General features: G+C 44.6%; 1 protein-coding gene across 1 annotated transcript in view; it reads right to left on the reverse strand.

Moving 5' to 3' along the window:
- Window positions 1-175: 175 nt before the first annotated feature.
- Window positions 176-25,279, reverse strand: part of LOC111234869 (membrane-associated guanylate kinase, WW and PDZ domain-containing protein 3-like) — a 115,694-nt gene continuing 90,590 nt past the window's right edge. The window contains exons 5-23 of the mRNA XM_022763065.1: window positions 24,931-25,093; window positions 23,962-24,041; window positions 23,213-23,270; window positions 19,733-19,846; window positions 16,105-16,107; window positions 15,452-15,636; window positions 13,298-13,930; window positions 11,393-11,424; window positions 10,999-11,025; window positions 10,429-10,582; window positions 9,707-9,801; window positions 9,292-9,484; window positions 7,945-8,160; window positions 6,385-6,570; window positions 6,034-6,175; window positions 4,039-4,093; window positions 3,685-3,822; window positions 2,641-2,779; window positions 176-1,370 (exon numbers count right to left, since the gene is read on the reverse strand). Of these exons, the coding sequence (XP_022618786.1) occupies window positions 361-1,370; window positions 2,641-2,779; window positions 3,685-3,822; window positions 4,039-4,093; window positions 6,034-6,175; window positions 6,385-6,570; window positions 7,945-8,160; window positions 9,292-9,484; window positions 9,707-9,801; window positions 10,429-10,582; window positions 10,999-11,025; window positions 11,393-11,424; window positions 13,298-13,930; window positions 15,452-15,636; window positions 16,105-16,107; window positions 19,733-19,846; window positions 23,213-23,270; window positions 23,962-24,041; window positions 24,931-25,093 (3,623 nt within the window). The 3' untranslated portion in view covers window positions 176-360. The remainder of the gene's footprint in view (window positions 1,371-2,640; window positions 2,780-3,684; window positions 3,823-4,038; window positions 4,094-6,033; window positions 6,176-6,384; window positions 6,571-7,944; window positions 8,161-9,291; window positions 9,485-9,706; window positions 9,802-10,428; window positions 10,583-10,998; window positions 11,026-11,392; window positions 11,425-13,297; window positions 13,931-15,451; window positions 15,637-16,104; window positions 16,108-19,732; window positions 19,847-23,212; window positions 23,271-23,961; window positions 24,042-24,930; window positions 25,094-25,279) is intronic.

Below are 25,279 nucleotides of genomic sequence, written 5' to 3' on the forward strand. Positions count from 1 at the left end.
ACACACACACACACACACACACACACACACACACACACACACACACACACACACACACACACACACACACACACACACACACGGCCACACATCATCAGTACAGTACAAATACTCATGTAGGTACAAGCATGTACGTCAGATCAGGCATCAGCAGCTTGATGCAAACTAACCGAGGCAAACTGGGTGAAAAAAAAAAAAATCATAAGCAATGACAAGCTATGTTACTGGTTACACAGTGATCTGCTTTGTCCGAGATTGCTAAAAAAAACAAAACAAAAAAAAATCATCCTTCCATTCTGAATGTCCATCTGTCAGAGGCTCAGCTTTCTCTTAATAAATGCAGAATGTCCTGGAAAGATATCAGATATCTGCGAATGTTGTGTCCACTTGCGACTGGATCTTGGCAGAGCTGGGAACTTTCCATGGGCCGGGGGTGATGGGAGCCTTCTTGCTGGTGGTGGTCCCGTTGCAGCTGGGGTCCTGGATGCTACTGCTTGAACCTCTGGGATCCTTTCTATTCACTTCTTCACTTGGCCCATGGTGCTTACTCTCCCAATATTCTTTATCCCCCTTCTCTCGCCCGCCCCTTCGGCTGAGGGTGCCGCTATCGACATCTGACCCCGCCCTCTCCCTGTGCATTTGGGAATAGGATTTTTGTGCCGCTGCCTCTTGCTCAGCCCTTTTGCCCTTCTTGTGACGTTCACTGGTCCCCCAGCTTTTGTCTCCACTCTCTGCAGCCCCCCTCTCCTGCCAATAAGCGGCATCCTCCTCTTTGTACCTCCAGTCCTTCCCTTCTCCAGAGGGAATGCTGGGCTGTTGGCCAGCTGGACGCCTGGGGCTCTGGGGCTCCTCCAGGTTCTTCAAAGGCACAGCAGGGTCATGTTCCCTCTTGGAACCCTTCCTTGAGCTAGAGGAGTTATGATCCCTCTGCCCTTGGAATTTTCTCTCCCTGCTCATATCTTCCAAGGATCCGCTGTGGCCTCGCTCTGATTTTCTAGGGCTCTGGGAGCGCTCTACGTGATCTGCCCAGCCATCAGTGGCTCTTTTGGGACTAGCCGACTTGGAGTCACTCCTGCTTGTTTTTCTGGCCTGGGTGCTGGGGCTGGTGGTGCGCTTATGGTTGTGGTGAGGGAGGTGCTGTCCTCTTGATCTGTTAGCCTGCCTACCGTGCTCCTGCCCACCGCCAGGGGACCCAGCCGCCCTGGAGTCCCCACCGGAGAACTCATCAGGGACGGATATTTTGGGTGAGGATGGGGACAGTTCCGAGGTAGAGAGGGAGACAGAGGATGGAGAGGCTGGAGATGACTGCCCGTCAGATACAGAGAGTCTGGGAAAGCTTGAGGTTGGAATGGTTACTTTGTCCTTTGAACCTGAGGAGCAAGCAGTGCAGGGTAAGAAAACCGAAGTACTCTGAAAGACAGAAACTAAAATATCCCTTAAATGAGCTACTCTACATTCAACAAAATTGAAAGATAATTACACCTCATGCAAAAGAAGCACAATATCCTGATATTGTGAAAAAAAAGATGTTTGCCACCTGGCTCGCTTTCTGTAATAACCCCCTGTAATATCCCTCTAAATATTTGCCTTGTTTGAGATATACATCAGCTGGTGACATGGCCATCAATGAATAAAAGGTGCTAGCGTTCACCCAGCACTGACGTTTCAATTTTCCCCCGGGCTGATAAGAATTGCACAGCTGTGATTGAGAGCAGATATATGCAGCAGAAAAACCAGAGAGAGAAAAAAAGAAGAGTGATGGACTTAGTGGTGCTGAAATGAGTTTTTGGATTTCTAGGAGCAACAACTCGTAGAAATTCATTCTAATTTGGTTTTTGGATTGAAAGGTTGATGCCAGTGAATGCACACACATCCTTTTAACACTTGTCACTCACTGATCAATATCTAGTTAAAGACTTTTCTCCGGGGTCGCCATCTCCATTCAGGATGAGGTGTGTGTTCAGTGGCATCCCAGGTTCGGTAATACCCGTAAAAAAATAACTTGTGGGGCTCTGGAGCCTCCCAGCGCTCCTGCAGGTCTGTTTGTTCTTCTAGGACTCACTGCTTTAGTTCAGCCCTCCAGAGAAGATTCTACTTAGTATGCATTGGGTGTTTACTGAGTCACAAATAACTGATCTAGTTCAGATTGATCATGGGGATGAAGTAAGGGACAGAGAACGACACTTGAAATCTGGGAGATGAATCACTTCGAAAGGATAGGTCAGAGGCAAAAGTAGGAGTATAAGGTTTACCAAGGTTATTAGGGACAGACCAAGAAAAGCAGTGAGGCCTTTAGTGATGCTCTGGTTTCATGTAGAAGCACAGGGTGGAAGAAGAGTTCAGACCTATAGGAGGAAGAGATAAATAGGTAGAAACAGACAGCCGTGCTGGTGCAGAAAACAGAGAAAGCAAGGCAGATAAAGAGCACAAGAGGTAGATCGAGAGAGAATGAGAGGAGAGAAAGGTCAAGAGAGAAGCTCGCAACAACATGCATGAGAATAAAGAAACTCGGCACCCTGCTATCAAGCATATCCATACAAAAGCTTCTATATATGTATGGTTAATATGCTATTGCGTAGATCTATGTATGCGGTGGCAACACCGTGTGTACATGCATGCAGGTTCTCAGCAGTCACTCACTGTGATCCGGGACCAGGCCCTGGCCAGGTCGGAGCAGCAGATGAACTTTACTGCCCCCTGCTTGGATCAGCTCAATGGCCCGAGTGTGTGTGATTCCCTGGGTGGCCTCGCCGTTGATCTCCACGATCTGATCTCCAACCTGTGATGCAGATATCACGAGCAGGAAGTCTTTCAGAATTTACCAAACAAGGGTAAGTTCAGTTACTGTTCCTTTAAATAAAATCAGTTTTCAAACTATGAGGCACGTGGACGGAGAGACATGAGGCATAGATAGTGGAGTGCATAAAGTGACCCGCTGATTTTGCCTGTTCATCAACACAGTCAGCAGCTGGGAGTCTGCAGCACAGGTTGTGACACGTAGCTCACGCAAGAATTTAATGTTTTAAAACACAAAGTTGTAAAATAAATCAGTCACATCTGAACACAAATACACGATACACACATATTTTTTTTCTGAGGACACCAGTATCTTGCGATGTCCATCACAAATAAATGCCCATAAATCCACATAGAAATCACTGGAAAAAGACGCTGCATTATAAGAACTTGGTTGAGAATCATCAAGTCTTAAGGTTTTCTTCAGTAAAAAGTAATCCAGTGTTAGATGTCAGTGCATGCATGAGTACTTTGCAAGGAGCTGCTAATGGCTAATTCAGCATACTTTTAATGGTGCCACTTTGCAAAAATGGAAACAAATAGAGGCAAAAAAATGGGAAAACAGCTGACTGACTCCATGGCAACATATTACTTCCTGTTTACATCCCCCAAAGCTCCTGAATTATCTGCAATTCCAAAAATTAAAGCATTATAATTATCCCCTAAATAGAAATAAGAAAAAAAAATAATAACAGAAGCGACAAAATCCATTATTATTGACTTTTTGGAGGAGGGTTTTGGGGGGGTGCAATTGTCTTGATTTTGTCTGATGGGGGCGGGTCCACAGTGTTAGACGCTGAAAACTCCTGAGTAATATTTATCAATTTGGTTTTAAAGTAGTATTACCCAGATTATTCTGAGGATAGACAGACTAGCAGAATAACTCACATGTATCCTGCCATCTTTAAGAGCAGGTCCATCCTCAGCCAGTCGCAAGATGAACAGTCCCATGTTATACTCTTTCCCTCCCCTCAGACTGAAGCCGAAGCCCCGCTGACTGCGCTCCAGCTCCACCACAAAGCAGCCCTGTAGTTCACAGACAAGAGGATGAGATTTTTGAGACTGGTGCACTTCTTCTTGACAGGCATGTGATAAAGGTCCCAAGTTCCAGTCAAGCCTGAAAAATCACTGTTGCATGGCCTCAAAAAGAAAGTTCTAAGATTAAGAATTTACTAGTAAATTACAAGCATTGCATACTGTTAATTTAAAATAAGTAAGAGTAATTTTAGCTTTGAATTTTACCTGCTTTGGGCCTGATGTGATGAGTGTACCCATCTCTCCTTGTAGAAAAGAGTTCCTCATCTCACTGTCACCATTTGTGAAAAAAAGACCAAATACACATTAAAATGTGACCCACATATTGTAGATCACGGGTATATTTAGTCTCATTTTAATACAATGCGGCACAAGAGCTCTTATCCTGAGATGAGAATTGAATGTCAGCACACAGATAACATAAATGAATATAAAAGTGTGGAAACAAAAAATTAAAGAAAATAAAAATAAAAACAGCAAAATGAAAAAAAATATGAGGTTTTATAAAAAATGTTGTCAACACATTTTTGTCTTGTTCCACATTTACAGAACCTGATGACCCTGAAACAACCTACTGAATGAACTGACTGACTGTAGAATAAAAAGCTGTGCTACAAAGCAAATGAAATGGCCATAAAAACACAACTGAATCAACAACAGCTGTTATGAAGTTTGGTTGTGGTCAACGCAGCAAACTTTTAAAATGAAAGGAAGTTTTCTTTATTTCTTAAAGTTCAAGCATGGACGTAAGATAAGGCCGCGGTGCTCTGGTGAAGAATCTTCTGCCTCATCTTTATCTAATGTCGTTAGGCCACTGCCAAGTTCAAACTGAGCTGTTCAAAAATGCAGCAAGCACAACATGACTGACAGTGTAGGAGTCAGCCGTGATTAGTTTTCCTCTGATGAATCCAGTGTATGGTCTATCACATTTTTCAAAATAAAATAAAATAAATTTCACAGACTAAAAGCTCTTCTTCAAAGTAAAAGTACTTCATAGAAATGAAGTGGAGCCCAAAGCACAACATTTGTAGTGTAGTGGAGTAAAAGTCATAAGTTTCCAAAAAAATAATAATCAAGTAAAGCACAGATACTGGAAAAATATACTTGAGTACAGTTCTCAAGTAAATGTAACTCGTTGCTGTCCGACCCTGATCATAAATGTCAATATATAACAATCACAAAATACTGATCCAAAGTCTGTGACCAGCCTAAAGGTGAGGGATCTAATATCTGATATGGGACAATCTGTGCGTAAAAATGTATGCACTCATTGTCCTCCCTTGAATATGCCTTCACCAACTTGTACAGTGTGTATCATGTTAATATGACAATACTGTATGTGAGCTACAGCACATGAAAAAGTAGAGATGCTCCAATACTGTGGAGATAGAGAGCGGAGAATAGAGAGTAAGTCTCATTTTCTTCCCTCACTGCTGTGTCCAGTGTGATCCATGCGCTGCCACGCCTTCCTTACAGCGGCATGAGCCTCTTTCCATTGGTATCATTATACAACGCACAGAGACCAATGTAAATCCTTCAAAGAGCGGCGCTGCTTTTACAGTTCAGTGGCAGATAACGGGGGCATACTTTAATGCTTCGCAGAGCTCATTACAATGCCTTTGTGGGAACTTAGCTGCGCTAACACACTAAAGAGCCTAGGCCTTCTTAGCTGGCACGGAGAAGAGTTTACACACTTCATGCCGACGAGCTGACAGCCTCAGCTCATAGTCTGGGCTGACCGGAGGCATGTGCTGGAGATTAGACAGAGAGCAGGGAGGGTTCTTGCCAAGGGATGGATAGAGGGCAAAATGAGGAGAAGAGAAACACATGCTGATGGGAAGCGAAACAGAAGCGCGTGAGGGCGAGAAATTATGATGGAGAATTGCTGCTGCAGCAATGGATTAAAAAGTCTGACACAGGTAATCTTGTTTAAAAAGAAAGATCAAAGAGGAAGTGAGACACCCTATTAATGTGTCTCTTTTTCCTTGCTTCGCCAACCAAACAGTGACCATGGGGGGATTTTCTGTCTTTCCGGATAACAAGGAGTGTGTGGGCCACAAGAAACAGTAATGGGGCCACACTGAAGCACAAACCGGAGCCTGCTCCAAGAGGATTGGGGCTAATTTATGGTTCAAGTGGCAGAACCTGTATTAGACTGTCTCCAGTGGACTCAGAGGGACACTGACAAGCCTGTGTGAATGCTTTTGCTTGTATGGGATTGTGTGTGTGTGTGTGTGTGTGTGTGTGTACCTGTCTGGATAGCTGGGAGGCTGTTGGCCCATAGCTCTGTGTTGTGCTGAAGGGCTCTGCTTGGCTGAATTTGTTCCAGATGGAGGAGCGTTGTCTGTAAAAAGAAAAAAAAAAAAAAACTCAGTTCATACAACACACCAATTTAGCATGACACAACAGGCAGACCACTCTCTTGCGATCTGCTATCGAATGTCACGAAGCAATCTTAAAACCTCCTTTTAGCAACTTTCATGTAAAAGTTGAGAGCATCAACATTCCCATTAGAAGTTTCACTGAACTATGGCCGTCTCCGTGCCAACCTACCATCTTCAGGCACGACAGTGAGGGTGACAGAATTGCCGGCATCCTTGATGAGCTGAACAATATCGTTGTGCGACAGCTCCATGATGGACCGGCCATTGACAGCAGAGATACGGTCTCCCACCTTCATCTGACCTATACGGTCAGTGGGGCTGCCCTCGATTATACGGCCAATCTTGTGAGGTATAACTGAAACAGAGAGACACAGAGAGATGAGAATGTTTGATTCAATAAACCCAACATCAAGACATCGCTTTCAAATAACAAAGCAAAGGTTTGTGGCAGCAGAGCTGTTACTAGGAACCTGATCAATATATGGTTCCAAATTGAAAAAGCACGGGATTAAAGTGTACAGAATATAATGTGATACATTTCAAAAAACCCTGAAAAAATGATAAATTAAACATCTATAGTCATGGTAACAGCTGTGTGAGATTTTGCTTTTGCACAGTGGTGCTTTGAGTTAAATGCTTCAGCATGCTGAGATGATAGCATTGACAGTGTTTACATATGGATGTTTAACAGGAATAATGATGACCATATTCTTCCTCTTAGTTCAGTGTGTTAGCATGCTAACATCTGTTAATTGGCACTTAACACAAAATACAGCAAAGACTGACATCATTAGTTTTGAAAGTATTTGGAGACTTGTGACATCAAATTAAAAATGAAAAGGCACTTCAAGGCACTAGGTAAAAATTTAAGGGATCACCAGAGTTAATGCTATTCATCCTGATAATTAAATAATCCTAATAAATATCCTGGATCCTGATCATTAGGAGAGATCCTCTAGAAAGCATGAATGTTTGTGCCAATCCATCCTCTGGGTGTGTGGATTTCACTGGATGTATGAAACCTTTGACCTGCTGGTGGCATGAGATGAAAAGTCAGTAGAGGTTCATCCTCTGAGGACTAGGGCTGTTACGATATCAGATTTTCACAACACAAGTATCATGGCCAAAATAATTCATGATGACAATATAATTGTGATAAAAAAAATAAAAAAAATGCTATCACTCAAATTCATCTTTAACTTTGTTAATTGTGTTTTTGGCCCTTGTTCGGCAAATGAGGCAGATGGCAAATTAAACTCAAATAAAGTGTGAGGAGGTGGGGAGAGAGTCCATAACCGTAACAGTACAAGTGCACTAAGAGAACAATTACACTTCATGAATAGTGAAAAGGCAACCGGATGAACTGATAAAAAAAAAGATCCATAAGGCCTAACATCTGCCATCCTGATATTACCATGTGTGTATTATTGACACAATATCAGTATTTCATTTTTCTAAATATGGTCAATACCAGTATATCACGACACCCCTGCTGAGGACCATGAATGCCTCACAAAATTTCATGGTAACCCATCCAGTATTTATTGAGGTGTTTTCATCCCTGGAGCCATTCTGTCAGCATGGCAAAAAAAACAATAAACAACAGACTTTGATGTAAAAACATCATCATGTGCTCCTTTAACTTCTTTCTACACCTTTTTTTTTAAATGTTTATGTTATTACTAAAAATGAAAATTGTAAATAGAATACGTCTTAGTTTATTTCTGACCTCCAGGTGGGGGCTTGTTCTTCGAGGTGAGGATGACAAAGCCGAAGCCCTCGTTGTCTTTGCGCTGCAGAGTAACGTCGAAGCACTCCGGCCGTGGCGACTGGGCTTGCTGGAGGGCACTTGGCACCTCGACACGAGGCATCTTGGGAGAGCTGTTGACCAGGGCGGATGCTACCTGGTGGGGCTGCTGACTGCCCTCCTCCTCTCCACCACCATCTGACAAATGACAATGCACAGGGACGTGAGGAAAATCCGTCTGAATCCAGCTGCTCGGGATACTCTTTTTGTCTTTTCAGGCTCTTACATTCAGGCACAAGCAGGGTAAGACAAATGTTTATTTTGAACAGTGGTCATTCCAGTTTAGGTGGCCTACATTTTAATCCATGAACAATTATTTGGAAAAAAAAAAAAAAATCCTCCAAATTTGTCCTCCTTGAGATCCCTGCATAAATAATTCAGCACACAGCGGCTTCATTGAAGACAGCCTTTTTGCTGCGTTTATTGCACACATGAAATACTAGTCTGTCAAGTCTACACTTGAGATGAAAGCCCTTTACAATTTGTTATTCATAAGACAAGCTGATCTACCTCAATCTCTCTTCATTGTATGTTTGTTTTGCTTAGTCCCTGTTTTGTCAGCCGGCATCAGGGAATCTCTTTCTAAACCCCCGCTTTGAAAGCACAAACCCTTACATGATTGATGCTTAATTTCTGCAACGTGATCAAAGCTGTTGTTGCAATACATCAAATCCAAAGTAATTTCAAAAAGTGCTTGTACTATTCATGCAGTGGGTATTTGTGGGGGTAAACAAGCCTGAATGCTGCAGGGGTTTGTGCTATTGAGAAAGAAAACTCAGCATATTCTTTTTTTTTTTTCCTTCACTCCATCCTTTGAGATGTAATTCAGCTCTACCAGCTGATCTAATCTTCACTGCCCTTCACACAACTCCAATCAGTCCTGACAGATAAACACAAAGCAGACAATTTTCGGCTGTTTATTGCGAGCCACTTTTGCTGTTTTTTTTTTGTTTTGTTTGTTTTTTACCTGTTCAGGGAGATGAAACATTTTTCATTCATATTCCTTTGATTTAAGTAAATACAGAAGCCTCTTTCTTTTCAGGAAAACATCTGCATAAAATAAGTCAATTTCGGCTGAACTTCATTTATTCAGATTTATCCGCAAGGAAATCATCCAGAACAAATTTAAAGGATTAGCCAAAAAAAAAAAAATAAATCCCAGATCAAAGCTTTAGTGCAGACATTCTCCTCCAGCATACTGATCGAAAACAAAAGGAGTAAAAGTGCTCTCAAAGAAATGTAGAGATGATTGTTGAACAGCAGACCCACCTGAGTGTGCTAGCTTCCTGCGGACCGTGAGCATCACTTGGCCGTTACGGGCAGCGTTGGTCATCAGCTCCAGCACTTGTTTGTGGGATTTGCCCTTGACTGGCACGCCGTCTATACAGAGCAGCTCATCCCCTGCCCGCAGGCGCCCGTCTTTCTCAGCCGCGCCGAGTGGCACAATGGCACCGATGTACACCTGCGGAGGAAGCAGCAGGAGGGGGGTTATAAGAGAGCTAATAGCTTGACACACTGATCTGACCGACAAAGTGAGCATGAAGATGGGCTGGCGTGGTGGTGAATAAATCCTCTCAGTTGCTCTGAGCATTTGTTGCTGCGTTTCCTATGTGCAAAACAGAAGTTTCCTGCTTTTTGACAATCTATTTCCCAGTTGTCTGCTACCTGCTGGACTGCTACCTACCGGCTGATCCGGCCCCTCGCCTCCAAGGACTCTGAAGCCAAAGCCCGACTCCTGGTTCCTTTTGATGAACACATCCAGGTCCTTGGTATTAGGAGCTGCAAAGAGGAGAGAAAAGCAAATTTGTTGCTGGTCATGTGGGCAATGTATGTACGTATGATATAATGCAAGTGGTTCATGTGCATTCAAGGTCAGGGAGTTAAAGAAATAACATCTCACTTAAATAACACAGATAATTTATTAGTCCTTCATTAGATAAAATGCCCTAAAATAAAATTTGATTTCAGAAACTGAGCGATGTTAGTTGAAATAGATGATCAATAGAAAATAAAATGTCAACAATGTTCAGACTAGATTAATTGTTTAACTAATTAACAATTTGCTGGTTATAGTTTCTCAAATGTAAAGATCTGTTTTGTTTTAATACCACATGATGTTGATGTTGTTGATGTTCAGGCTCTCGTAACTTGAGATGGACATCATTATTTTTGTTTATTTTGTATTTTACATATTTATGTTTTCCTATGTTGCCAGGTTTTCACAGACAAATTTCCATTTTATGCGAATCTAATAGACAGTAAAGTTTTATCTTATCTCCTCAAATTGATCAAGTGAAAAATATTTGCTACATTAACAGAAAATTGTTAGCCTGTTGTCCCTCATTTTCGTTTTCAGCGAGCAAGTCCTGATCCTCGAGGGCTGAGGAACCCACTCCGTACACTTACGCTTGCTGTCCAACATGGCCTTGGACTTGAGGTAGAGCTCAGACGCATCCGGTTTGGGCGAAGACGAGCGCAGGGTGTTGGCGGGGAAGGAGAGCGGATTGGGGGGCATCTCCGGCTGACTGAGGGCCTCTGTGCTGTTGATTATCTCCTGCCGCTGTGGCTGCGCTATGGGCTGGGAGCACGGGTGGGGCAGTTGCTGGGGCGCAGGATGGGATGCCTGTTGAGGAGCAGGCTGGGATATGGGAGCTGTGCACTGCAACACAGAAACAAGGGGTTGATATAGGAAGAAACCGAAAGCCAAACTATAAATTCCTGTACAATATGTTTTATTCAACAATACATCGTACATTCAATTCTATGAATTTATGTCAGTGATTTCTGTCTAACGGAGGGAGGCCAGCTGAAGCCGGGAAACTGATTTAAGCTCCAGAATGACATGCCCCGAAACTGCCGCACTGCTCTTAATTTTTAAACCAGTGCAACCACACGGAATAATTCTGTGCTGAACCAGTAAAACAGTATGAGTAAGCCTGTTGCTGCCTCAGCTCCTCTCTATTTTAGGAATGCAACATGGAGGAGCGGCAGCGCAGGAACAAGCTGTTGAACATGGCATATCATCTTAAACACCCATACACAGAGGGATGTTAAGTTGCAGTTTGCCAGGAGCCAGCATATTTACCCACATGCAGTTCCAGAAATAACAGCCTGGCTAATGTGGGCTCCCTGAATAATGTAGCTAACAACAGCTACCACGGTGCACGCACACACACACACACACACACACACACACACAGGCACGCACACACGCACACACACTGAGTGGTGCTTGCGGGGTAACCAAGATGAAGTTAAAAACCCTTTCTGTTTAATAATTCAGCAGCAGTTTTATGTTAAGTATATTCTTTGTTTCGCCCAACGAGACACATGAGGAATTGAAAAATGAGAAAAAATGGTTTCAACTTACTGGTTTGAGTGATTTCACAGGAGACGTCTGACCTGTAGGGCAGAAATGTAGAGAAAGTAGTAGATTTAATTATAAATTCAGGTTATTAGGAAAAGCAGCAAACATCTATGATCAAATACATAGCTTAAAGGCTCGAAGGATGAGTTGGACCTTCCTGCTGTATTTCTTTTCACTCTACTGACCTATTGGCCTCCAGTGGAACAGCTTCAGAGTACATCTTCTCCCACTTCTTCTGCACCTTGTTCTGCACTTTGTCACTTAGCGTATTTGCCCGGAGCTTTTCTAAGCTTTTTCTCATACCTCCCTCTTGCTCTCCTCTCTGTCTTTGTGTCATGGTGTAGGTCAGCCAGTAGGGGACAGTATAGTCCAGTAGCAAAGAATGGGTTTAACACGTCACCATGGGATGGGAGACACAGAGGTGACCCTAAACCATGGGAAAACATGCACTTGTCTGGGTTAAACCTGCCAGATGTTTCTACTGGCTGTAGCTTTCCAGATTTTAGATTTTAAATAAATGAAATGTTTTAATGAATGTGGAGTTTTAGGAAAAACAGTTTTTAATTGAATTTTAATAGTAAATGTACTGGCTGTATCTCCTATTGACGGTCTAGTATCATAACACATGATATCTCAGGCACTGGGCACAGTACATATCCCACTGGGAAGGGCAATTGGTCTCATTTCCACATTTTAAATCCAGAGCAAGGAGCAGGGCCAAATAATTTCCTGTTTCATTTCTGTCTGCCGCTGTAATCGGAAGGGAGTTCTCTCCCCCGGCTGGGAGTAAAGCCGAACCTAAACTCGGTCTGTGTGGTGACCTGAGGGAAGCCCTGCAGCGCCACTCCTTTTAGTCCTGGAAAGCTGTGATCTCCTCCTTTTTTTAAGTAGTAACACAGACACACACACACCCTGCAAATGCACATGTACCATAAAAAACATGTAATGCTGGCACACAGCAGCAAAAAAAAAAAAAAAAAAAAAAAAAAAAAAAAAAAAGTTAATAAAAGCAGCACATAAACACACACAGGACAAGCCCCTGGAGCTCAGAGCAGAGCCCAGCTGAGTGCATCTGATATGTGGGTGCAACACTGATCTCCCGTATCTAGGCTACTGCACTGCAGTAAAGGCAAGCAAAGAAGACCCTTCAAATCAGTGCAAGCCTCAAGTAAGAAGAAGGGCAAATGATTGCCCACCATGCTCCGTCTCTCCTGCCTGCCTTCTCTCTTTCTCTCCAAGCAGCGATTGAATCACAGAAACTGCCATTTCTCTGCGCTTTCCCAGCACAGCTCACACCATGTGACTAAGCATGACTTGCTCCCCGTTTGGGAAGGCGCATGGTGGATGATGCAGAGTTAGTGTGGACCGGAGCGTGAAATTGCTTTATTTAACATAGGGAAAGTCTGTGTGTCCGAGAAATATCGACAGAACACCTCAATCCTGTTATTTATAAATTAAAACACTGGTCGCGTTGCATTAAATCTCAACCTCAACTGAGTAGACTTTTGTCAGTGCTGGTCTGACAATGTCTCTTTCTCACTGTCTTAAAAAATTAATTTCAAATCCAGTGGGTGGTCTTCTCCTCCTATTGTTTCACTCATTACTTTCTTTGAGGGAAAAAGGAAAGTAAGAGAAAGAGAAACAGACCACAGGCAACACAAAGCTGTGTGAGGATTAAAATGATTTCAGACGCATGGGAATAAAGCGCCAGACTATCTCCGGGCACTAACACCTGTTTGTTGTCAGTAACCTGAGTAGATTAATATAGACAGCAGCGATTTAACAACAGAGATGTCACAGCATCAGCACTGCAAGCCTGCCAGCTGTGACATACTTGTAAGGATTAATTCAGTGTTGCAGGCTTACCTGCAACTGCAGCAATGTGAACTCTCATTTCTGCCGACTCACCTCCTCTAAGCACCAGCACGTTGACCTCGCTGCCCACGGGCAGGTCTTTGAGGATGTCCACCACCTGGGAGTGGCTCAACGTCTGCACGTTCTGCCTGTTGATCTCCTTGATGACATCGCCCTTCAACAAGCCGCGGCACCACTGGGCGTCAAGGATCATCTTCACCTTTTGGCCTAGTGGGCAGTCCGCGATGGCGAAGCCGAAACCTCCGGGGCCTTTCACCAGCGGCACGCTCACCAGCTCTGGCTGCAACAAGGTGGGGTCAGGGCCTTCTTGGTGAGGAAGGTGGTGGTGGTGTTGGTGGAGGTGAGGGTGAGGATGGTGGTGGTGGTGGCGTCCCCCGTTGGTCATGGGTGGCACTGCAGCAGTCTGCCTGGTGAGGGTTCCTCCGTCTGGGACTGTGTAGTGAGGGTCCTGTGGCGTGGAGGTGGGCGGCGAAGGGGAAGTGTCCTTGGAGGTGCACAGGCCTCCTGAGGCCTCCTCACTGTTGCTGGAGTCCTCAGGCAGGGGGTAGCCCCGGCACAAGACCATGTCCACATACTGGTTGATAGGGATGGACTGGAACATCTGGACCACATCAGCATGAGTCTTCCCCAGCACACATGTCCCATTGATGTCCACGATCACGTCACCTAAAGAGAAGAACAAACAGGCAACAAAATAAAAAAAGAGACGATAATGCGACCGACTGAATAAGTGAAATGATAGTTATCTAGCTGGATTACATAAACAGAATCTGTATCTGCTCTTCTCTGCTCTAAAAACTTATAGATGTTAATGAGGATGGAGAGAATAAGGGTGAGAGCAAAGTAGAACAAGATCACTGACATGCTGTTCTCTTCTACATCCTTTCATCTCCTTGTGAGGGTGGAGAGAGGAGGAGGAGTAGGGGGGGGAAGGGGGGCTCTCATCACCCCTGGCCTGGCTGAGATATTAGCCTGGATGTTCAGGCTGAATTGCTGACTGGCTAGTTGGCTGGGATTCAGACCACCTACGCAATCAATACCTTCTCCCAGCAAACACGAGCTAAGATTTCACTCTTGAAATGAGCTCCATATCCCGATGTAGTGCCTGATCAGACCCACAATGCACAGTTCTAATGACGTATCCAGTGACTAAGCATCCGCAAGGTAATACAAGCATGGTAAATGAAACAATTTAGTCTCAGAAAGTTCAGACATTCGCATAAATAAATGCTCCTGGCCTGTAGTCAGTGAAAGCCACATGAAGTTGTTACAGTCCACGGCTCGCTATTATAATCCAATGAAATTAATTACATTCTTTTTTCTTTTTTTTTTTTTTTGGTTAAATCAATTACCCTCCTTCTCGAGGGAAATGAAATCCTGAAAATAATTACTCTCTGTTCCACTTTCATGTTGATTCTCAGCAGCAGCACTTGTGTGGACGTTAAGAGCGTTCAGTGGAATCAATACGACTGTAATGTGAATCCTGAGGCACTTCACTAACTAGTAATTCAGCATGCTAAAATCATCATGCATGTGATCACGGTAATTATAAAAGAAAGGGGAATTTACGGAGACACTAAGATGCGGGTGCTGCTGCAGTGTCACTACTGAGACCCGGCAAAAGTTGCATGCAATAAGGACGTCTGTGCCGCAGGCTGTGTGTGCACTGTACGTGCTCGGTTGTCACCCTCCAGCCACGAGAAGACACGTGGTCCGAAAGTCTATTAAACCTCTAATATGAGACTGCATATAAAGTCTGGGTGTCATAACAGTGAACTGAACATGTGCTTTACTGACGGAAGTTTCCTATTTTTAGATCCGCTGAACACTGCCTATAAACATTTGTCTTGGCTTGATCAAGCAATGTGACATTCACGGTGAAGAGCCTGTTCTGTGTTTTTCCTCTAAATGTGTTTGTTTGTGTGTGTGTGTGTGTGTGTGTGTGGGTACATAAAACTGTATTATGTACAGTACACATGCTGCTGCCAAGCCAGAGTGTCACTGTGTGCATAGGCACGCATGCCATGCAAACAGCGGACATGTGAGTGTGACACTGGATTATGCTTTGTTTTATCAGACAATTTATAAAGCCTTTCCTTACATGTATGGCAGGATGAACTCTAACCGCTAAGCCAGAGTGCAAGTCAGGTACTGAACATTGGTCTGTGGGGTGGGGGTGGGGATTACCTGAGGCGATCTTGTTGTCATGTGCGGCAGGCCCATCCGGAAGGACATTTTTGACCTGAAGGAACTCGTCAGGTCGGTCTCCTCCAATGATGGTGAACCCAAAGCCCTGGGGGCTTTTTCGAAGCGCTGTCTGCAAGATGGATCCCTGTAGCTGAGCCGGGTCTCGCGTGAAGCCCCGCACCCCCCTACCAGGCTCTTCTGTTGTAGGGATGATGGAAGAAAAAAGAGGAGACAGATTGACAAGAGGTAATGGACAAGGAAATGGAGAAAAAAAAAACTTTCGTCATGTCTAAATCTTTAACGGCCTAATTACTGTAATTACTTTATACTAAATTTCTTCTGTTTTACACACAGTTCTAGTGTTCTAATGAAAAATGTATGTAATAACGAATCATATATAAAATTCAGCTTTTACATTAAACTTGAAATGAAGTCAGGAGCCATTACTTCTATAGATGAGAGCAGCACATCTTTAAGCGTCGCAGGTGTCTGTATGGTGAAGAAGCATGCACGTGTCTTTGAAAAAGAGCCTGGGATACGAAGGGAAACTGAAAAGCTTCCTCATAAATTGCCACCTGTCTCCATCATGGCAACATTCGCACGGCGACAACGTGTCTGACGATACATCACTCACTGCTGGTAATTGCACAAACACTCTTAAGCACACGCAATTTAAGTGCAAACTAGAACAAATCACACACACACACACACACACACACACACACACACACACACACACACACACACACACACACACACACACACACACAAAACTTGTGAATCTACTGCTCTAAACACCCAGTTATTACAGAAAATCTATATTTTGACCCAGTCTCACCGATTCCTTTAACTGCTGTGATAAATCTGTCCTCAAGTGCGCCTGACATTCTCCAGGTAAACTTTTCATTGCAAATTTTCCTTTGTGGTGCCGGGCAGGATGTGTAAATGGGGCAACTTCACAGAATATAGGAAAGGGGATTATATTAGACTTACAGTGTGTGTGTGTGTGTGTGTGTGTATGTGTGTGTGCGCGTGTGAGAGCAGGATAAGAGCAATGAGACAGAAAGAGACAGAGAGAAATCGAGTTAGCCTTGACAGAAAGAGGGAAAGTCGGTCTAAATCCTAGCTCTCCCTTCCCTGTGGTGCGAGCCTATGAGATTGTGAGTTATGTGCAGTGTCCCTGCATGCTGGGCTTCTTCTCTGATAGTTCCCACACTGATAGATGGTGCGACATCAATCTCATTAGGGAGGGTACAGATAGAAGCCCCCCCCCATCCTCAAAAAAAGAAACCCTGCATCAAACACAATTCTGAATGTGTCATGGGATTGCGATTTGCATAACTGCACAGCAATTGGCAAATGAACATGCCCGCTCTGAACAGAGAGAGAGAGAGAAAAAAAAAGATCATGCCAAGTGTGATTAAGATGGCTTTCCTGCATTGGAGCTGTGCCAGAGAGATACTTTTAAGGGCGTATGTGTAATTCTGTGTTGTGTATGTGTAAGTACAGGCGTGTAGAAAACATGAACTTTCTCATGGCAACTCAAGGTGTGAGCATGTGTGTAATATGAATGCTGTTTGACAGGATTAAGCCCCGTCAGACTACCCAGACATCCCGTGTTCACACACTATGTCAAGAAACTGTCAACACTGTTTCTTACATGATCACCATGAAAGCAACACTGACAGAAGAGTAGGGAGGGAGAGAGAGAGAGAAAAAGAGAGAGAGAGAGAGAGTGAGGAGGGTAGTGGGGTGGGGAGGGGTCTACACACCAAAGCCATGTTTACATGGTCTTGATTAAGCTGTGGGCCACAAAGGGACAGTCTGTATTCTCGGGGGTGAAGTGATTATATGAAATGTCAGACAGGATTGTCAGCGCTGTAATTATGGCTGAGCATAGTGCTGCGCTTTGCTCCTCTGCTCTGCGGCATTGTCTGGGAGGTCAGGCTCGCCAGCCTTGTCAAAACAGTGTTTAGGAGCCACCTCACGCGCGTCCACACACTTGCGCACGACCACTAGCCATTAATTCTCATTAACAAGGGTGGTGAAGGTGCAGAATGGGCACCGGGGAGGCAGTTGAAGCTGCAGGCGGTGGCACACAGGAGGACATATCATCCACAGACTGCAGAGAGGCTCAGCTGTGGGAGGTGGGGTCTGCACGCAACGGAGTGAGGCAGACAGTTCTGTCCAACGGGTGTCTGAAACACAGAGGCTAGTTTGAATACTAATGCAGTTATGCTCTGTGTGTTTGCGCACAGAAGAGTGCAATAATTCTTTACTCGCGTTACAGCAACACGGGGCTTCCGCTTCTCAGACGTTTACATTGACTGAGAAGAGGGCGATTTGACAGTCATTCAGCATTCGCCACAGGTGGTAAATGATGAACAGATGACCCGGTAGAAATGCAATTTATGATCATGAGTCACTCTCAACCTGAGTCACCTCTTTCTCCTTCACTGTCTCTCCTCTCTCCCTCCGTGCCTCTGTTCTAACGAGATATCTTTGAACTGCGGTGAATGACTGGGGCAAAAGCATTTTCAAAGAGACCTCGGAGCCCTCCCTATTTCATATCTACTTGTCAAAATGAATTCAGCCGTCCAGTGAAGCGCTGCTCCATTATTCAAATTGAATATCATTGCTTCAGAGGCTATGGGCTGTTTATCAGCGGCCTGTCAACTGTTAGAACATCTTCCAGACAGACATCTCAGCATGAAGGAGATGATAAAAGTGCTCCAATATTTGGATAACACATCTAATACCTTGTTATATATGTTTTTTTTTTTTTCTTCAATGAACAGAATGCTTGAACCACAAAGCCGGAACCTGCGTCTTTATAACAGTGTTGCCTGCGCTGCAGCTTATGAGGAGGCGGAAAGAGGAGGGAACAAGTCCTGATGTAAAAGCAACTGACCTAAAGCACAACGGGACAAGCTGCTGATACTTGGTGTTGTTTGACCTTTTGACCTTTGATAAGTTAATTACACATCGGCTTCCACCATTTATTTAACCAGTGTGTGTAATGAAATGCTGTGTAGTTATGGCTGAAATCTGCCCTTGATAGTCCAGTAATGGATGCTTTTTAAGTCACATCATCCAACAAAGAAACTAACAACAGTACGAGTGTACGGCTTCGCTAGCAGCTCTGTGAGGCTGTACTTCCACGTACTGTATCTCTATGCATAGCTGCGCTTTGAGCTAAATGCTAATGCTAGCATTGTAACATGTTCACAAAGACAATTTGAGCATAAAGGTATAAGCTGATATAATGTTTATCGTGTTCATCATCCTAGTTTAGCATGTTAGCATGCCAACTTTTGTTAATTGCCACTAAACACAAACTGCAGTTGAGGCTGATTTCGCAGGTATTAGTTTCGCAGTTTTGAGTAAATTCAATTTCTGACCTGATGCTGGGGCTGGATTCAAAGTTAGAGGGCAGCCAAAGTTATTACAATTCATCCTGAGGAGGACATCATTGGTTGAACCAGATTTTATTGCAGTATATCCAATAACTGTTGAGATGTTTCACTAAAACCCACAGATGTCAACCTCATAGTGGTGCTAAAGTAAAAGTCAGTAGAATGCAATACCAAATTTCTTGTCAATCTATCCAGCAGCCATTGAGATATATGATCCAACATAGGAGCCAGGCTGGTTAGTGTGGCTTAAAATAGAAGGATACATTTCAAATAATAACATAAAAATAAGATTTTGATTTCTCTTGAGGATCATTTTAATCAAGACTGAAATTCATCACATTCATCACTACTTTGTGTTCCCTCCCTCTCTCTCTCTCTCTCTCTCTCTCTCTTACATTCCAGGATGCAATTTGGAGCAAATGATCTCACTTCCTGTCCATTTCCGATCACCAACTAGAGGAAAATTTCCTGGCACTCAATCTAAATAATGACATTTAATTCAAATATTGGAAAACTGTTTTAAAACCTGTTTAAAACAAAATCTGTTTAAAACGACAATACTGATTATCGATCATGTTGACTTTTCCCTAAACTGAAAAAAAAATCATTATACCAGTGATAAATCTTTACTTTTCTTGAAACAAGTTGACATCTCTCAATGATGATTTGATGATTTTCAAAATAAAACATTTTCCCTCAACTACTTTCTACTCCCAATTGCTACATGTTTACATAACGTTTAAGAAATGCGAAATGTGAAATGACAGGAATGATCTCACTCAACCGCAGATCCTTCCTGACTTGTAAACTCCTCTCAATAACATGTCTGTTTCCTCCAGAGGTTTCTTTGGTTTTGTGGGTGCACTTACCTGAAGGTGTGGCTGCAGGCGGTGGCGGTGCCACAGTGGGCGTGTCCACACTCAACTTCCTCTTTGCTTCCAGCACTGGATTCTCAAACTGGGTCTTCTGGTTGATGTGGCTGCACAAGCGAAATAACCAATATTAGACGAACGAGAGGTGGAAATAGTAGAAGCTGTTACATAAATCTTGACTGTGCACAGAAAACATGTTTCCGTTTTTTTTTTTTTTTTTTCCCTGTGCTTGTTGGCACACTGCTCATCACACATCCTACTATTTTCATTTGCTCACCTACGTCGGTTGACTACACACAGTCTGAGCTGCCAGCTAATGTTTCTGTTTTTGTATTCGTCTTTGGTTTTTACCTTTTGGCCCCGCACAACACAGCTTGTCCACACTGCTCATATTGTCCTCTGCCTGTCATGCAAACCTGTGATTTGACTATGAGGGCGGGATTTGACATTACCATGCTGGGTAGACAGCATGTCATAAAGCATATACAGGCTGCTCGAATACAGTAGATACATCACAGACCCATATCTGCCTGTGCCAAAGGGGTAACACATACACACACAGAAGAATTGAGAGCATGTCTAAACCTCACAAATAAGAAATTGATTTGATCCATCTTTGAGAGAGGCCATGAGAAGATCAGCCGCAATCTTTGCTGTGAGAGTCCATATTGTCGTGATGGGATAAACATCTGCTCAATGCATCGTAAGCCCAGGATCAAAAGATTCTGTACATAGTTGTAAACAACAATGCGCCCTTTATCATATTACATGCCCAGAGATGGCCTTCTTTTCTTAAAATAAACAGCCGTGCCAGCTATGCTTTGGCTCAATCTAAAAAAAAAAAAAAAAAAAAAAAAAAAAAAAAAAACCCAAAAAACAATGAATGATTCACAGGCCACACCTGCACGGTGAAGCATTCTCTGCAACCTGGAGAAATGTCCCTCCACAGTTAGATGGTAATGGAGGGAGAGGTAGATCATCTGCGTAATGAGCTTTAACAGTTGTAAATCCCAGTCATGACAGCACAGTGGGAAGACAAAATGCTTTGATGCTGCACAGTGAATCAGCCACATGCTGAGACACTGGTGGTATATATGTGTGGTGTGTGCGCGCGTGCGTGCGTGCATTACAAAAACAAAAAAAAACAAAACTGCGCTCTTGCTGCGTGTGACTCATGCACAGAGATACCCTCCCCATTAAGTCTGAAGAGATAAACATTCCCCTCTCTTTCATTTCCACTCTTTCATTTACTCGCTGCTCTCACTCTCACTTTCTCACTCCTTAATTGCCACACCTCATGTTTTGTGTGGCAGTTGAGGAAATAATGAGACTTTGTGTCACACTGTCGCATTTGGTCGTTCATTCACAACAACATTTGCCAGACAAAGAGACATAGACAGAGGAAAGGCAGCCTCTCAATGACCCTCTTGCATAAACAGGGCCCCCCACTCCCACCCCTCTGCCTGCAGGTCTCTTCCTCTTTGTCCACATTAATGGGACTAAAATGAAACATTGTGCTCTTGTTTACACTCTTGATCAGAATGGAATCTCGCCGTTGTTTCCCTCTCAGGGACCCTTTACCTTCATTGTCTGCTGCTGTCTTCACTGTCTCTGCTCTTTTACTTACACACACACACACACACACACACACACACACACACACACACACACACACACACACACACACACACACACACACACACACACACACACACAAAGCTGTAACACACTAGTATTGTCAGTGCTGACATAATTGCTTTCTGGAGGACTGTGGGAAGCTTCTGCATGGACAACAGCATAATATGCACACTATTACATGGTCCACAAGAGATTCAACAACACCAAATTTAATGCTTCTGTATACACTGCTCAAAAAATTAAGGGAACACTTAAATCACACATCAGATCTTGATGAACGAATTATCCAGGTTGAAAATCTTCACTGATGTACATTGTATAATTTGTTGAGAACAAAATGACATAAAAACGGTCTAAGGAAACCAAAATCTTCAACCCATGGAGGGCTGGCTTCACAATCACACTGAAAATCAAAGTAAAAAATTGAAACCACAGGCTGATCCAATTTATGTGAATTTCATCACGTTAACGGCCTGTACGTACTCCCATCAACGTCTGAGCATGCTCCTGATGAGTCGGCGGATGGTGCCCTGGGGGATCTCCTCCCAGACCTGGACCAGGGCATCAGTGAGCTCCTGGACAGTCTGTGGCGGTACTTGGCGGCGTCGGATGCACCGATACATAACGTCCGATAGTTGCTCAATTAGATTTAGGTCAGTGGGACGTGAGGGCCAGTCAATGGCATCAATGCCTTCGTCATCCACGAACTGCCTACACACTCTTCCTCCTGCACCAGGAGGAACCCAGGGCCCACTGCACCAGCGTCAGGTCTGACGGTCACTCTGAGGATTTCATCCCAGTACCTAACAGCAGTCAGGGTACTGTTGGCTATGACATGGAGGTCTCCGCGACCATCTGAGGATATGCCTCCCCACACCATCACTGACCCCACCGCCAAACCGCTCATGCTGGACGATGTTATAGGCAGCATAACGTTCACCACGGCATCTCCAGACTCTTTCACGCCTCTCACACGTGCTCAGTGTGAACCCGTTCTCATCCGTGAAGACAACGACCGCCACTAGAGGGCGTCCGGCCCTCGTGCCGGCCCCCCCATGGAGTCTGTTTCTCACAGTTTGGTCAGAAAATGCACACCGGTAGCCTGCTATAGGTCATTTTGTAGGGCTCTGACAGTGCTCCTCCTGTTCCTCCTCGAATAAAGGAGCAGGTACCGGTCCTGCTGCTGGGTTGACGCCCTTTCACGGCCCTGTCCAGCTCTCCTCGCGTCGCGGCCGGTCTCCTGGTATCTCCTCCATGCTGTTGAGACTGTGCTGGGAGACACAGCAAACCTTCTTGCGACCGCACGTATGGATGTGCCATCCTCGAGGAGCTGGACTACCCGTGCAACCTGATTGGGCTGCAGGTACCGCCTCATGCTACCAGTAGTGACAGGGACACTAGCACAACACAAAACTAGAGAAGAATCAGTCGGGGAGGATAAGGAGAGAGCAACTGTCTGTGGCCACAACATGTAAAACCATTCCCTTTTCGGGGCTTGTCTTGCTTTTGCCTCTCCTTTGCACCTGTTGTCACTTTCATTTGCACCAAAGCAGGTGAAATTGATTCACAATCACTTGTGCCTCCTAAATGGACAGATTGATATTCCTGAAGTTTAACTGACTTGGTGTCATACTGTGATTATTAAGCATTCCCCCTAATTTTTTTTTGAGGAGTATACATTTGGAATTCAGGGACATGGCTTTAAGTTGCAGAGCATGTGAATATAATAATGCAGATCTCATTCTAAAAAGCGTACCTCAACATAAGCATGCAGTAAGCCAAATCACAGACGTAGCCATCTGTCCCCTGTCAGGCAAAAGGAGAAGTTTACTCACTCTACATAGTAGGTGCCGTACTGGGGGTCCTCAATCTTCTCCCAGCCGTAGGGCAGCTCTGGGGGAGAACAAACAGGGAAAAAGGCAGACTCAAATCACTTCACATATTGCTGAGACACGACATGGACAATTGGACACACGCAATGAGGCGTAGCGCTTTGACTGGCAGCCTCACAGCGTGCTTACCTACACCTACAGGACAGGAGGCCTCCTTTTATTTGTCACTATGTGTTTAGAGTTTAATAAACAACATAGAGGAGGGCAGGGAGGAGGAAGGAGGAAATGCTGAGTTTTTATACAGCCTCCCCCTGGAAAATAATACCCTTTTCTCTCCAGCGGTGTGTATGTGTGCAACATCTTGAGTTTCTGCCGCCGCGTGACAAACACATGCGTCGCAGAGGAGATCTTTACGCAAGAGGGGCCATAGAAAATTGCCTTTTGAGAGATGCTGCACTGATGAGCTCCCTGCATGTGTCCCCGAAGCCATTACGAGGAGAGGGGCAGACTGGAGACCGGAGGTTTGTGCTGTGTCACCAGCGCGACTGTGACCAGGCCCGCTCAGCTGTTCAATCTCCGTCTGTCAGCCAGCGCCCCCTTTAGAGAGGCAGGCACGCACTCTGTGCTCTGTGCAGCAGGGAGTAGGGATGAAGTAGTGGAAGTGTGTGTGTGTGTGTGGGGGGGAGTATATGAGTGGGACTGAGGGGTGTAAAATGTTACCACCACAGAACTTTCCGCAAACATTGTCTCACCTCCTTCCTCGCATTTCTCTGGAGGCTTGGCTTTCTTGGCGAGGCGGGGGTCCAGCCAGGTAGTGGTCTTGCTGTTGTGACTGAAGTACAAAGACAAGACAGGGCTTTAGGCACAATAAAAAAACCAAAAAAACATCTAAGAAACATTTAAGATACTGTGAAAATTAGCAATTATCAATTAGCACTGGGGACTCTCTAGAGCCATTTTACCCTGGAGTTATTCCACCACCTCTGATAAATAAACAGAGCTAAAAGCTCCCTGGAAACAAGGAAAAGTCTGGCTAACTTCTAATCTTTTGGGATCAAATGGCTTATTAAAGAAGCCTTTATAATATTTGTAAAATTTTAACAAAGCTCAAAGGACCCTTTGAGGTACAGGGAAGCGAGAAAGAAAGAGAGGGAGAGAATGGACAGAGATGGAGGAAGAGGAGGAATACATAAACTACACAGAGAAGAGAGTGAGCAGTTGCAGGGATCATAAAGAGCAGAACTGAGAGAGTAGGTCAGGGGGTGGCGAACTCCATTTAGCCTGTTGTTTCTCTCACTGGCAGAATGAGCTATTGATTTAGTGGCGAGCAGCAGCACCTGGCTCTCTCAGCGCCTCAGCATCGACTGCTCGCCACACTAACGGGCCAGGTGAACAATGCGGGCCTGCTGCTTTTAGCGCCAGCCAACAAAGCCGACATCAAACACAGGGGAAATAAAAGAAAAACTTAATCGACAACAACATAAGAGCCGGCGCATAGCTTCCCGTGTCCAGCACCAGGTTTCATGCAGCACAGAGGAATGCGCTGGACGGGCAGCAGAGGGGACTCACTGCCAGATCTCTCAACACATTTGGCTTACAATGGCAGAAAGAGACATGAACTGGAAGAGTACTGGGAGTAGGATTAGCAACAATGCTGATGTAATGGGAGAGTAATAGGACCAAAACAAACGCAGGCAAGTAGCAGTAGAAAGGCTACTTACTCTATGAAATAGACCATGCCGGTCTCTGTGTAGGCCATCTCCCAGTTTTTAGGCAAGGGCTCCTGACTTTCATCCTGTGTGCTCCATGCACGCAGGTCCATGGCCCCAGCTGACTGGGTGTAGCTGGGCACCGTCTTCCTCCACTCCGCCTTGTCCTTGTGCTCTGGGGCCCCGCATGGAGAGAGGGACACGGGCATGGAGACGGACAGGGGAAGGGGTTGGGAGTAGAGGTATGGGAGATGGTAGAAGGAAAAGGAGACAGGAGGTGAGAGTGTGGCGCCATTGGAGCTCCTCTGGGCACCTTGCATCTCTCCCTGCTGCTGCTGCTGACTGCCTGCCTGCCTGCCTG

Source organism: Seriola dumerili, unplaced genomic scaffold (assembly GCF_002260705.1).
Source record: "Seriola dumerili isolate Sdu_G_001 unplaced genomic scaffold, Sdu_1.0 BDQW01000468.1, whole genome shotgun sequence".
In the NCBI taxonomy this organism is placed as follows: Eukaryota; Metazoa; Chordata; class Actinopteri; order Carangiformes; family Carangidae; genus Seriola; species Seriola dumerili.